Source organism: Scophthalmus maximus, chromosome 19 (genome assembly GCF_022379125.1).
Source record: "Scophthalmus maximus strain ysfricsl-2021 chromosome 19, ASM2237912v1, whole genome shotgun sequence".
Taxonomy (NCBI): domain Eukaryota; kingdom Metazoa; phylum Chordata; class Actinopteri; order Pleuronectiformes; family Scophthalmidae; genus Scophthalmus; species Scophthalmus maximus.
Window position 1 is genome coordinate 15,680,001 of NC_061533.1, and position 14,989 is coordinate 15,694,989.

Consider the following 14,989-nt stretch of genomic DNA (forward strand, 5'->3'; position numbering starts at 1 on the left):
GGTGGACTTGCCAGGCTTCTCCATCTCCAGGTAGTTCTCGTTGGGGTTGAGCACCATCACACCATAGCCATCCTAAAACAGAAGTGTATTTGTATAAGTTTGTGTATGAAAGCCGAACCATCATCTACATCTGATACTGATTTCAATTAGTGTTAAGCATCTATGATGTTTGATACATTTACATATATACATTCATATATACGTGTGTGTGTGTGTGTATATATATATATATATATATATATACACACACACATATACATATAAAACTATATGAAAATAAAACATAAAAACAGATCAAGGAAAAAAGGCAGCAAAGGAAAGCTACTAAATGTCTGAGGACTCCATATAGACAACATATCAATAAAATAAATCTATCTTCAGGTTAAGCTAGAGAACATGGCAGAGGTGTGTGTGTGTGTGTGTGTGTGTGTGTGTCCGTGTGTGTGTGTGTGTGAGAAAGAGGGAGAGTGAAGGAGAGGGAGATCACAAAGGGACATTTTTTTAATTACGGAAAGTTTTGTTTTTTCCTTTGAAAGCAAAGCTTAAATGTAACTGTTTGACAGAATATGTTGGGTGTTTTTGCTTTGGTGTTTTTTGTTAATTGCTGTAATTTTATTTTATTTACTTAGTAAAAAAGCCAATAACTTTTTCAAACCTACATGTGAAAGTTGATATAACACGGCATGATAATACCGGCTACATTGAGTCTCGAAAATATGCTCAGTCTAGGTCTGACAGTGGCTTACATTGCTTGAGAAAGAGACAGATATTCATGAGCAAATAATACCATAACAGCACTTAAAAGACACAGAGTGTGAGATCACAGGGGAAAAGATGCAAATCCATCCTGAAAGAAATGGCAGAGAAAGAGACAGAGGAGAGAGTGTCACTGCAGGGACAAGCCTGAGAAGTAACCGGGGATTGGAATTCAGCAGCGGTGGTTTCAGTCGGTGAGTAGCATTTAGAGACTCCAAAGGCCAATTGTCACCTTATATCAAACCCGATCGATCCCACCATCACTCAACAAAAAGAGTAAGCCGCAGCTGCAAATGTATCCGTGTGTATGTGCATGTGTTAGTGTGTATGCAATTTGAAACTTCTACAAATTGCACTAAAGACTCTGAGAAAGTTTTCACATGAAAATAAATGTTGAATTAATATTAATAATAATCTGTGAAATGCTGAAAGAGAAACCCAATTGGTTATAAAAAGAATGGCAGAAGGGAAACGTATTGTGAGAAAGGGACGTTTTTCTGTTGCCTTTAGTGACTTCTTCAACTTTGAAGCCGTTTTAATTAACTGCGTTTATTGTCCCAAGCACTCCGAAACTTAAGCAGGAAATGGATGGATTCCTGTTTCACTTGTGCTTTTCCCACACAACCACAAAAACACATGGGTATATGCCTGTGCAAACACACACACACACACACACACACACACACACACACACACACACACACACACACACACACACACACACACACACACACACACACACACACACACACACACACACACACACACACACACACACACACACACACACACACACACACACACACACACACACACGCCACGCCACGCAAAAGACACTAACAAAGAGGAAAGAAATCAGTGCTGACAAAAAAGACCTTTAGGAGACGTGAGAAGGAGTTAAGAGAGGTAGTATAGCTCAGCCTCCGCTGCAAATTGCCATCACGCTGCCTTGAGAGGACAGCGTGTCTCCTCTTCCTTAATAAGTGTTAACACAATGTGCTCGTCTTCCGTTGATGCAGCATGTGTGTGTCCCTCCTGCGCTTGTCGACATCAAACCTGCCATACACCCCTTCCCTTAGCACCTGCCTTGTGTTGACAACAGCAAAATGACACTTTCACACTTGTTCAAATTATAAAATTAGTCTGATTTTCACTACCTTTCAAATTCAGATAAGGCTACACTGCCCTCACTGGACATATTTGCTAAGTTATTTATTAAAATAAAAATTTGTAACTTAAGAACACAATTTTAATAGAGAGGAAAATTGTATGTGAACACAGCACTTATTATTGTATTTTAGGTATGGGTTTTAAGAATAAATTGACTATTACGTCAACTTTCATATACCACAAAAAATTCAACAATTTACAGCAAAGCTAAGTGTAATTTAACAAGTTATTAATGACTTGAATGTCCATGTAATAGTATTTATATTAATTTCTAGGTAAATTATATATTTTTTTAAAACCTGAATTTTCATTAGCTTGTGTCTAAAAGTAAAGTTGGAGAGATACCAGATGAGGAACCTTTGGGGAGATTTTGTTCAGCCTTTAGTCATCACAGAGACATATGCAAATACAAATGTTCAGACGCACAAGCGCACATTCAGACAGATGGATCGCCGGGTGAAAAAGAAATAGAAGCGGGCGATAGCAGGAGAGATCAGAAGGGAGAGGGGAGAAAGAGTGGGAAAATGAAGAGAAGAGGTTATAGATGGATTGTAAAATGATAAGACAGACAGATTTCTTTCTTTTTTTTAAAGGAAGGAGTGACAGAGAGATGTAGTGAACCAAATCCACACCAGCTTTGTGCCACTGCCCACTGGTGGCAGCCTGATAAAATAACTAACAAAACCAGTTCAGCCTATGGCATCAACATTATAAAAGAGATCATATTTGGAATCACTTAATTATTCAATTAAAATTTATACATTTGAAAAACAAAACAAAAAAAACAACTACCGAATGAGAGGTCCACTACTCCGTAAACACATTTTCTAAATTAAGAGGAAGGAAAGAAAGAAAGAGAGAAAAGAAAACATGAAAAGCCTCTTGCACTTCAACACCATCACAGTGGTGTTTGTGTGCATTTCTCCTTTTCCCCTAATCCGGATCCATAAGGCCAAAAGTTACTTGTTCAGAAACACTGTTCTATGTGTTCTGATACTAAACCTTAGTGGCCTACAACCATGTTCAGTCCTCAGTGCTCTTACCCCAACCATCGCAGGTCAATAAACCCTTCTGGCCTTAAACATACTAATGCTAACCTCAAGGGCCCAGTCCCTGGCCTTCAGTGTCCTTGTGCTAACCTTGAGTGGCCTATAGCCTGTGGTCTTTATTTTGGAGAGGCTAACTCACCTCACCGAGCTAAGAGAGCTAACCCTTCAGCTGTCCAGTCACCCAGAAGGACATTGGTGTATTTAGTCTAGACTAGAGGAACAGAGCTGGTTCCTTCACCTCGATGTCGGAAGCGATCATTTACTTGAACACTGAGAGGTCTGCGTTGGTGTCGGGACAACACCAGTCACTTCCTCCTCTTATTCTTCACTCCATCAACAAAAAATATATCAATGAGTCTGATGCTGGTGGACTGGGGACAACAAAGCAAGTGGGGAAATTTGTTCTTGAAATATATATATATATATATATATATATATATATATATATATATATACACACACACACACACACACATATATATATATATATATATATATATATATATATATATATATATGTGTGTTTAAATACTTTAATTGCAATAATTTTCTTTTATTTATGTGATTTTATTTTTTCTTAAGGGCAAAAAAATGTGAAGTATTAAAAACGTGTGATTGTCTAATTGGATAAAAAAATCCATCTACATAAACACAATAACAAACGTTTTAAAGGACAAAAAAAACATAATTTTCAAATCAAACTGCAGAATGTCAACGTTTTTCCCCGGAACCCAAGAACTAACTTCTCCCACAGAGCTCATCTGTGACAGCTAAAGCGCTCTGCCATACACCCACAAGTTCAGTTATTTGGTCTTTGTGATACTAGCTAACTGTTAAGTCTCTCCCACCCACCCACCCACCAACACACACACACACACACACACACACACACACACACACACACACACACACACACACACACACACACACACACACACACACACACACACACACACACACACACACACACACACACACACACACACACACACACACACACCTGCTAAATCTGATCTTTGTGTTGTGATGTGCTGTCAAAGTGTGAATCTTTCACAAATGCAAGTAGAAAACCTTGGGTCACCCTGCTTTTTATACCGCTAAATCTCTCTCTCACACATTGCTAACACTGGGTCACTTTGCCTTTGTCCTATACACACACACTGTGTCTCAAATAAAGCAGACACACACGGTCCTCTAGTGTTGGGTCGGTCTTGTCTCGCTGCTGCAGTATGCAGGCTAAGTCTCTTCCCATGCCCTGTGGGTGCCCCTGTGCCACCACCACACTGAGTCCCTGCCCTGGGGCCAGCGGTCAAGAGGGTCGCCCCGACCCCCATAAGGGGGGGGCACCCCGACCCCCATAACCCTGCTCTGGACGCTCCTTAGCACTCCTTTGTCGGCCTGTCCTACACCAGATAGCACAACAAAGGCTGCCGCTGCTACGGCGACCAGGGCTTGTCTCATCATCGTGATGAAACCCGTCCTCTGTCATCCCCACTTGCAGGTTTGTGAAGCCCAAACACGCCTCATTATCTAAATGGTGTTGGGGAAAAAATATTAATAAAAAAGTAAAACATATATGCTTTAATATGTAATTTAAATATCAAGATATTATGCATTGACGTTATTATAAAACCCGACCATACCGTGCTGTCTCAACAATGTCAATATTCTTTGATGACACGGACGCGCCCTCAAATTAGATTCCATTTGTCCAATAGAACTTTGATGGTAATAGATCATTATTTTCTCTTCCAGTGGCCTAATTTAAAAAGAAATTGGACAGTGTGTGTGTGTGTGTGTGTGTGTGTGTGTGTGTGTGTCTACGTGTGAGTGACCACACCAAGTGCGAGGGAGAGTAAATAAGATGTCCCTTTAAGACAGCAGCGCCTCTATTTTTCCAGTGGCGTTGTAATGAAATGAAATGTGTCTAATGTGCGGGAGCAGGTAGAGAGGCAGCCAGAGCGAGAGGGTGTTTCATCTGTGCGCGTGGAGCTCAGCGAAGCTTTGATGTGAGAGCTCTCATGTAGTGAGCAGGGCTTTGGGCACAGGGAAAAGGACAGCACTTGACAGGTACAAAGCATGGCTGATAGCGGTCACGGGTGCATGCAGTGAGGAAAGTGGATGTGGTTGCATGAATTTGAGGTTGTATGTGTGGCCGTTTGCTGAATAGTAGCATTTTAAACGCCCTCCTTCACGTTACACTCGTATTTTAATGCATTTCGGTGTCCGCGCACATGCGTCTTGCATCACAAGAATCAGCATGCAATCTTTACGTGGCCACTGAAATTGGATCTCGGGCAGCGTACTTTATTAGTTTTTTGTCTGGGGGCTGTTACAATCCTGGCGAACAGCGGTGTCTTTTCTCAACAGCCCCTAGCTCCACTTCCGTGTTTCAGCTTTACGCAGCTGATTTGCTACCCAGGCTTGACTGACATGGAGGAGAGGGTCACCCAGCATAGCAAACCCAATAAGAGAAGGAGGAGGAGGGGAGGGAAGTCTGCAGGCCACAGTTGGGTTTGAGATCTGAACAAGGCACAATGGCTAACCAAGACAAAAAAAGTTTGAAAATAAGCTTTAGCGTCACAATTCGTTCAGATCCGCGTTGCTAAGTGGCAGTTAAAAAAAAGAGAAAAAAACTGTTTACAGGAAGACAGAAAAAACTGTTGCCCCAATAAAGAGATATGAAGGAGCGAACGGGAAGGTAAATACTGTAATAACAGGAACACTCCCGCTCTCCCTCTCTGTCAGGGCCACCCTGCTCTGTGTGACCTTGTCTGTCTCAGACTCTACGTGAGCTTTTTTTGCTCCATGCAGGGCCCCTTTATCCATCCGTTCCCCCACTCTCCTCTCTCCCTTTTCCCCACTCTCTTTCTCCCTGAAGACATACCACACAGATCGCACAGTACTGTCAGATTAAGTCACGGTGCCCCCTTTCTCATCTTAACACAGCACCAGTCTGAGACCCCCACGCACACACCCACCTAGCAAACAGCTATGATTCTTTGAGAGCAGAAGAGTGGAGGGAACTTACTGTACCACAGAGGCTATGAAAAGACATGTGTGGATGTTGGGGGTGATTCGAGAGGGGATGAGACGGGACTGTCACCACCATGTCAGCACAAGATCAATCATCCTCTCGATAACTATGAGCACTTGGAAGAAATAAATATTACGTAGCTTATATTACTTTAGAAAATGTCAAGTTGGTGAATAACAATACAGGTAAATACATTGTACCGAAACTGAATGGCATGAATCACAATACATACACAACATACATGTGCTCAACTTGCGTTATTTTAAAACTCTGTTTAAATCCCTCTATGCTGAAGCCAATAATTGAAAAGCCAACACAAATGTTGACACAGGAAAAGTAAGACAAGCTGGAGCTTCATCTCCCCACCTGCCCTCCGAGTTAATTTTGAACAAATCACCCACTGCAAGAGTGCACATTTAATTAACTTTCTTTAAATTCAACTTTTTGCTTCAAGTTCAAAGACTGTATTCTGTGTTCGCTTCCACTAATGTAGTCGCACACTAATTTGGTCAAAGTAAATAAGGCTGTGGTAATGATTATCTTTTTCTTGATCTTAATGAGCACAAATAGTTTAGGTCAGAATGAGAGGCTAACCTTTGGAGCCTAGTCAAATAGTTGCGTCTGTAATAGGCAACAGAGTTTTTAACCTTGGCATGGATGTCTGGGCTCATTTGGATATTGTTTATATGTGCAGCTGAATATTTATAAATTAGTTCAAAGTGGAGCAGTGGGGTGGAGGAAGTGGAGAGAATAGCACAGCTTCTGATCCCCGATGCCTCCGCTTCTTTTCATGCTCGCATTTACATTTCCGTCTCTCCGTTTCACTTTCTATTTCTCTCCTCCTGTCTCGCTCCAGCCGACCTGTCTATTTTCAGCACCTTAGTCAAAGGATAGACATTAAGACGTTCACACAAACACTGTTGAGTAACCCACTCAGTGCAATGCCAAAGTCAGTTTATGTGGCAATTTATTTACCGCACTCAATGTCTGTGAATCTGCGAATGTGTTCAGCTGCTATTTACGCTCAGCGGTTGATCAAGCATCCGACTGCCTGGCCAGACACGGCCACATAAACACACACATGACACTGGAACACACGGGAGTCGGGAGGCCTGCTTCATCTGCTCGCAGCACGACACACACAGAGGGAGGTGTGGGGCTGGGGGCTGCTAGATTGGGGGTGGATGTTGCATTAATCACCGTCCAGGTGGAAATTGTCACAGCTATCGATTGTGCAAGTAAATGTTACACAAGTCATTTATCAATTCCCACCCCCCCCCCCCCTTTACAGACTCGTGTGTCACTTGCAAAGACCCGTCTGTGAATGTAAACTCAATGACACTTTAGATTTTTAAAGCTGACTGACCAGATGTGTGGTCGGCTCCAAGGGCCACTTAGCGGTCTTCAATGTATCTAATTGTTTCTCAGCATTTGATTGTTATATTTTTTACACTGAAATCTTTCAACAATTAGACAAACTTTGAAAATCTGAAAATGGAATATGAGTCAAGTCTCATCCAACTGTGTTTCTTTGGCACATTTTTTTTTAAATATGTTGCATAATAATTTAACAATATTTGAAATGTTGTGTAATATTAAAATACACTAACAAGGGCTTGCAACACACACAGATACAGTGAGCAGGAACAGTCCTCAGCCCACAGAGGAAAAGCTATGGGGAAATAAATACAGGAGGCTTATTCTGATGCCGTTAGCATTTTGATTTATGTATTCTATATTGTCTCCCCTAAGCATACACATGTATTTTTAATGAGGGAACAGAGAGATATAGATCATGGAATGATAGGTGCCTCCCTGCCCTCCTGCCTAACTATTTAATGTATAAATCAGGGGGAGAGGAGAGCAGAGAGGGGGATTCAGAGCAGCTACGAAAAGAGGGAAGTCAGGAGGTGTGGAGGCTTCCCAGGGGCAACCCTGTCCTGAAGGCCACCAATAACTCCATGGAAGGAAAGAAGGACGGAGGGAGGGAAGACAAAGCCCGAGTTGAATGGGCCTCGAAAGGAAGGAACATGATGCTAAATGAAGATGATGAATATAATGATGATGGTTATAAACAAGTATTTGGCTGGTTTTTAGAGTCTTACTTTGAACAGGGCCAGACAAAAATAGACATCTGACCTGCGCCGGCAGCGGAATTATCCATCCCTGATAATCACGATGATAACAGTGACACTAAATGACGCCGAAAAGCCTTTCAGTTTGAAAGAAGACGAGAAAATTCACCAGCATGTGAATTTTTTAAAGAGCGCTGTCGATGAATGTTTCCACTTCACCATCTGGACAGGTAGTTAGTGCGTTAACACACATGAACACACACCGGTGGGTGAGAGATGCATGGCCATATGTACAGTCTGAGCCCACCGGGGTCATTGCTAGGACACATCTAAACATTGTGGAAGCATGAACACGTATGCACTGACCAACGCACATACCGATTACTTTGTCAAGATAATACACATGCACATGTGTGTGTCATGGTCAACTACTAGGAACAACAAATTCAGTACAACTATCTGGTAAAAAAAAGAAAGATATATATATATATATATATATATATATATATATATATATATATATATATATATATATATATATATATATATATCATTACAACTTAATAGATTATATTTTCATATCAACAGTTGCATGTGCAGAAATGCAGCATGTGCCATTTAACAATACATGTTTGCCAATTTTATACCAAATAACCGCTCAGATATGTTGAAATGTAGGTGGGATGTTCTGGGTGTCATCTACCAGTAATCGTCATTGTGTTGGTGAATAATGAGACTGTGCTGTTGCGTCCAGCGTATTAATCTTACTGAACATCACAGGACCACTATGACCTCCATGGGCCAAAGGTCAAAGCGGAATCCCTTCACCCCTGCCCTGTTATTGTGACCTCAAAGGGAGAGCCACAGAAAAACTGGTGGTCCTGCCTATGTTGCTGACTGTTGCTATGTGAGGTGTGTGTGTGTGTGTTTGTGTGTGTGTGTGTGTGTGTGTGTGATATTTCATGTTAAGTGTGACCTTTCATGAAATGAAATTTGCTATCTTATACAGTATGTGTAAAATATTCATTTCTATCTGGAGTGTATTGTACACTGGGAGAGTGTAACAGGCTATACTCGTGAAACTGGTAATAAATCTGAAGGCCATAGTATTAGCGTGCACACACACACACACACACACACACACACACACACACACACACACACACACACACACACACACACACACACACACACACACACACACACACACACACACACACACACACACACACACACAGACACACAGAGAGACAAACACTCCAACAGTCAGAGACTGACCTCTCTCTAAGTGGAGCTGCACCAAGGGTCTATGAGTCATGGGAGGTCGCCACAGCCAATCACGAGCTGTGTTTGAAGTGTGAAGGGTAAACACTATGCCTGCTCTGCCCTGCCATTTACTCTGCTTACTTTCACAGGATGTAACAGAGAAAAGAGGTGGCGGAGAATATTGTGTATCTGTCGGTGCGCATGTATGTCTGTGTGTTCCCGCACATTTTCCATAGTGTCATTACCACATGGCTGGGGTTATGCTTCACAGCACACACATGGAGCTACGCATGTATGTTGGAATCCCCTTCATCCTCTCGCCATACGGCCAAGTACACATGGAGAAATCCATGCTGTGGCAACTAAGGAAACCATGCATGGAGCAATAGACATTTTCCTATTAACCCGATGTAGCCTTCAAAAACGGTTGAAAGCAATTAACCATGGAGAGCGGCTGTAAAACACATCCTCTCTCTCTTCAGCTCTCTTTCGCACACACAGGCCCACCCCCTCAACCTCGCCGCCACCACAATCCTCACTAGAAGCTCTTTCAAATCGACTACTCTTTTTTTTTTTAAGACCACCTGTTGTCTATTATTTTTACATACTACTTTTCTCATAAATCATAACACTGGGTAATTAATCAAGCTGTCAAAACAGGGACCGGAGGTCACCTGGAGGGGTCGGAGGTGGTTGCTGGGCCGATGGAGGTCAGGGTCACACCGCATTCCTCATTATCAAGTTGGGATGGGAGAGGGGCCAGGCAAACAAAAGCGAAAGCAGATGGGGGGAGGGGGGAGGGAGGGTGGATGAAAAAGAGAGCTAGAGAGACATAGAAGGAGAAATTGACAAAGAAAAGTGAAAGAAGCTGTCAGCTGCCAACAGATGAAGACAGGGGAGGTGATTCTGAGAGGGGAGACGTCACATAAAGAGGTGTAAAAAAAAAGGGGGGGAAGAGAAAAAAAGAGAGGCATGAAAAAAAGAACAAAAGAAATCTACGAGATGTTTCTACTGTATAAACCTGAAATTGGCTTCAGAGAGGACAAAGAGAAAAGAAGGAAGTAGGATGGTGTGGTTTCTTCGATGAGAAAATAGGGAATCAGCTGTGGAAGTATGATTGTTATCTTATTCTCTTTCCGAGTATGTGTGTGTGTGTGTGTGTGTGTGTATGATGAGGCAGACTGATATCTCTGTCAGAGGACTGTGTATCGGTGGGAGAGCCAGTTCAGAGTAAGGACCTCGGGCCTAGAGTGGCGATGTCACTGACTCCACTATACACGCTGCTGATTAGATCACACAGATTAGATTGGCACTTATACACACCTATAAAACACACACTGCCAAATAAATTCACACAGACAAAGAAGCTGAATAAATGTACTTTCTATTCTCAAGTGATATCTGTGGCAAATACTGGTTAAGTTGTCATGTTCGGGAAACTGGAAACAGAAAATTAAAAAAGTTACCCCATCATAATGCGCTATTGATAGGTTTAAGTTTACTTGTGTCTCCCTGGTTTATTCAGTAATATTAAGTATTTTGCACAAGGCAAAATTTGTTGACGATCAAATAAAATGAATTCCTCTCATTGTGCTGAATGTGAATAGGTTATGTGAAGCTGGGTGTAAAATCAACGAGATGAAAAATAAACACAGGAGCAGGATGCTCAGCGGGCCGGAAGAAAGGACTGTGACAAGACGACTAGAATGACGGATAAAGGAGAAGATGAAAAAAGGAACAATTTAAAAAGTGCAAATGCCGCGGAACTCCGTGTGCTGTGTTCACGTCCCCTCCCCTGCATAGAGCATGAATTCTCAGGCGTGGCTCGCTCTATCAAAAACATCACTCTTGAATGAGGCGCCGACCATTGCGCAAAATTAGCTGTCACCCTTTCCTCAAAATCTTTGTTAATCTTGTTTCCAGTGTTTGCGGATTTATCAGCACATGCATCAATGTCAGCTCCTTGGTTACTGAGCCGCACTACTTGGGAGAAGATATAATTAAAAATGTTTGGGGCGTGGGGGGGGGTAGGGGGCGGGGAGGGCTGCTGAGGAGCAGGAGTGCTAGGAAAGACAGGGTGGGGGTTGTTTGGGAGGAGGAAGGTGAAGTCTTCCTCTCGTCTCATAGTTTCCCCAGGGAGCCGGTGGAAGACGGAGCCAGTGATAACACACAAACAGTCTTGGTCGCCCCTCTCTTGCTCACTCTCTGGTATCACCCAGGTCAGCGAGTGCCGCTATCTCCTTAATAATGACAGTTCCCCTGATCTGGCCATGGTCGAGAAACTGTCTTCACCGTTAACATAGAGGAAAACACCAGCCAAATGAATCCATCTAGTGATATCGCTGCCTTATCAACAATTGGATGCCCAACAAACCCATCGAGAGGGTTTCAAACATGGCTGAGGGGTGGGGGGTGGCATGTTGTGCTGTACACAACATGCATCATTTTTGAGAGAGCCACAGTGACATGTTTAGAACAACCGAACTTCTGTAAAAATCTGTTTGTGTGTTCGCCGACTTGAAAAACACTTTCACATCTGTGGGGGGGGGGGGGGTTTGATGAATTACATTGTGGCACCACAGCTTGATCCTTGATAAGTTTCCAGCACATCTCTTATTATCATGTGGCTTTTCAAAAAACATTATTCACCCACGTAGCTTGCATCAAGTAACAAGGGACACCATGCCTTAGAATTTCAACGTTTAAGTCTTAAACGTATCTGTATCACGCACGCACGCATACACGCACACATGCACGCATAAACACCCTCTGGGAGAGCAGTTGCGATGCTGTTACATCCCAGAGAGCCGTGCCACAGTACCAGCTGGTTTCATGGCTGTGTGGACAGAACTGTGGCCACAGCTCGGGAGGATGACAGACACATGTTTAAAACATAGCGCATGAATGCAAAACCCCTGATGAGATGACACCTACCACAGCATCCCTCTCGTCTCTCTTCTAAAAGTTTGGGGTGTCAAAGAATGTGACAACTCTAGCTTCCTTTGTGTGAATATCTATTTCAACAATTGGAACAACTATGCGCGTGGACCAACTGCGCAGCCACATGTATGCTCACATCTTAGCAAGCACCTGGTGAAGTTAGAGAGGAAGGGGTTTTGCTGACAGCGTACAGGATTTTAAGAGAGGCAAAAGGATTTATACATTTTTTTTCCCCAGGGTGTGGGGGTTTTGAGACAAGACTGCGGCTGTCCCATGGCAGAGGCCTTGGGGATGGAGGGTCCACAGTGATGTTGCCCAAAACTTAGCCTCTCACGTGCCTTTTACAACATGTCAGCACTGAGAGCAGAGCTTTTTATCCATGCTCACATATTCTCATCTTCTCTCCTCCTTCAAATCGTCTTCCTCCCTCCCTTTTTTCCTCCATCCAGACCTTTAAGTGTGGTCTGGCAGGTTTGGCTGGGAGGTCGCATATTCCCCCTCTTCATTAGTGAGAAAATGGACTCTGGTAAACGCTTGTTAAAGCCCTTACCTACACTCCCCCAGTTAATGGGAGTGATCCATTTGTGTCCGTTTCTGCCTGACAAGGCTTTACTGGAAGATTAATAGTGCGGTGTCAGGCCACGGCCACCCTCTGTCCCGTTCTCATTTCCTTTCTTCTGGGACGCACACATGCAATAATGGAGCCCCGTCTTTTGTTGTATCACCATGATTAGCCAAGGAGGAAAAAAAGCATTGGAATGACAGAATGAGAGACAGAAAACAAAAGAAATATAAGGGGGGAAAAAAACCTTTCCTTCATGATGTGGTACAAGTTTAGGTTTTAAGGATGTGAATTACTGGCACTTCACAAGGCCAAAGTGATATTATTAATTAATCTCCATGTTAGGTGAAGAGAGATATAATGGATCACTTATGGATATTTCCTCTGTTTTTAAGGATGGCTTTATCTTGGCGCGATCTAGAGAGAGGTCTTAAAAGAGTGGACGGTGGCATGTACGACAGAAAAAGAGTAAAGGAAGGAGAGAAAGGAAACATCACGAAATAATAGAGACGGAAAAGAGACAGAAAGAGAGAATGAGAGTAAGAAGAGAGGAGAAGTCCTTAAAGGGCCACCCAGGGTTTCGTCCATCACCCAGGCCCCCCAGCAATCCCTCTTCCTTTCGGGGATGACACTGTCAAGTGCTCTGTCCCTTCACTGGGTGAACAGGATAATCGCTCTTAATAATTACACAGACATTCCCGGGAAGTCTGTTCTGTCCAGGAAGAGCAATTTTTCAGATGAGAATCCCATGGCGTAACAGGCCTGGAAATTTGCCATATACATGTAGAGTTAAAATATAGGTAGAGTACAGAATAGAATGTTTCGCTTTAGGGATTTTTTCAAAAAAATGTTTTTATCTCTCTGGGTCTTTTCTCTCTGGTAATTTCTATGACGGGCAGACCGACAATCTAGTAAACACACAAACAGACACAGACAGGTGACCTGCATCGCAACCCCCTCCTCACGACATCACAGTCGGTGCCAATGGAGAGCAGGGTGTTTCTCAAAGCAGAATATGGGGGATTGGGGCTGGTGGTGTCTCATTAAATTCTTGGGATTGTCTAATTGTCTTTCGGGGACCTCAGAGAGACTAGTACATTATACTCATTGCAATTAACTAAACAAAAGAGCTGAACCGCCCAAGCACTGGGGACAAGGCTGGCTAGGGGGAGCAAGCTGTCCAGCCGGGACCAGCACATTGAGCACAACAAAACACACGCACACACACACACACACACCAGGAGAGAGTGCAAAGAAACATTAAAGAACACGAGAAAAGATATGAAGGAGCGTAAAAAAATTGCTCTCCTTCAAAAAAAAAAAAAAAGGGGAGGGGAATGAGAGAGGACTCAGACAGATCTTGGGATTGGCCAGATGTCAGATTCGGTTGGGAGGTTGGGGTGAGATGGGGTGAGGCAAAAGAGGAGGAGGGTGTCTGTGCTCATTTGAGACGCACCTTTGTGCTGGACCTGTCTTGTTTACTGCACTACAGCTTAGCGGTGCGAGGGTCCTATTCAGGGTCCAGGCCTTTCAGAAGGTACTGAAGGAGCCCTTAAGCCCACTTAACTACCATTTTCACACACTCTGCCTGCTCTCCTCTTTGTCCTTGCCTCCATTACATCAAACGCAGGAACAAAGGCAGGGAACAGAAACTGGGGCTGGCAGAATGGCGCCCATCACAAATATTAATTTGAAAAGGTGTTGGAGAGTAGAATCTACTTTTATGCACAAGGACAACTTGGGATTTTTTTCTCTACCTTGTGGGGGGGCTCTTTGGGGGCCGCAATGAGCTTGGTTTTCAGGCTAAAGGGGAGGCTGAGGACTTGCAGCGCAATTATCCGAGAATAAGGGGCTTGAGACGTGGCACACTGCTAAAGACTGAGCGCACACAAGCACCGACACATGCACGCGCACTGCCTATTAAATAAGCTCCAAATATCAGGCCTCATTCACTCACCGAACCTATCAGGCAGAGAAACAAACTCAAAGAACACCCACACACACACACACACATGCACGCACATAAGCACGCACACAACAGCTCATGTGACTGCAGGAGTTGGCATACAACAACTGAGATGCAACACCTACTACTCGTCACCAGAAAGATATACATGTTATCAGCCGATACAAA

At 43.2% G+C, this 14,989-nt stretch overlaps 1 protein-coding gene across 3 annotated transcripts in view; it reads right to left on the reverse strand.

Annotated features, from left to right (window-relative positions):
• fam172a (family with sequence similarity 172 member A) overlaps positions 1 to 14,989 on the reverse strand; it is a 142,562-nt gene that overhangs the window by 85,150 nt on the left and 42,423 nt on the right. For all 3 annotated transcript variants that reach the window (XM_035640206.2, XM_035640204.2, XM_035640207.2), the window contains exon 7: positions 1 to 72. This exon is cut by the window's left edge and continues 147 nt beyond it. In XM_035640206.2, the coding sequence (XP_035496099.1) occupies positions 1 to 72 (72 nt within the window). The remainder of the gene's footprint in view (positions 73 to 14,989) is intronic.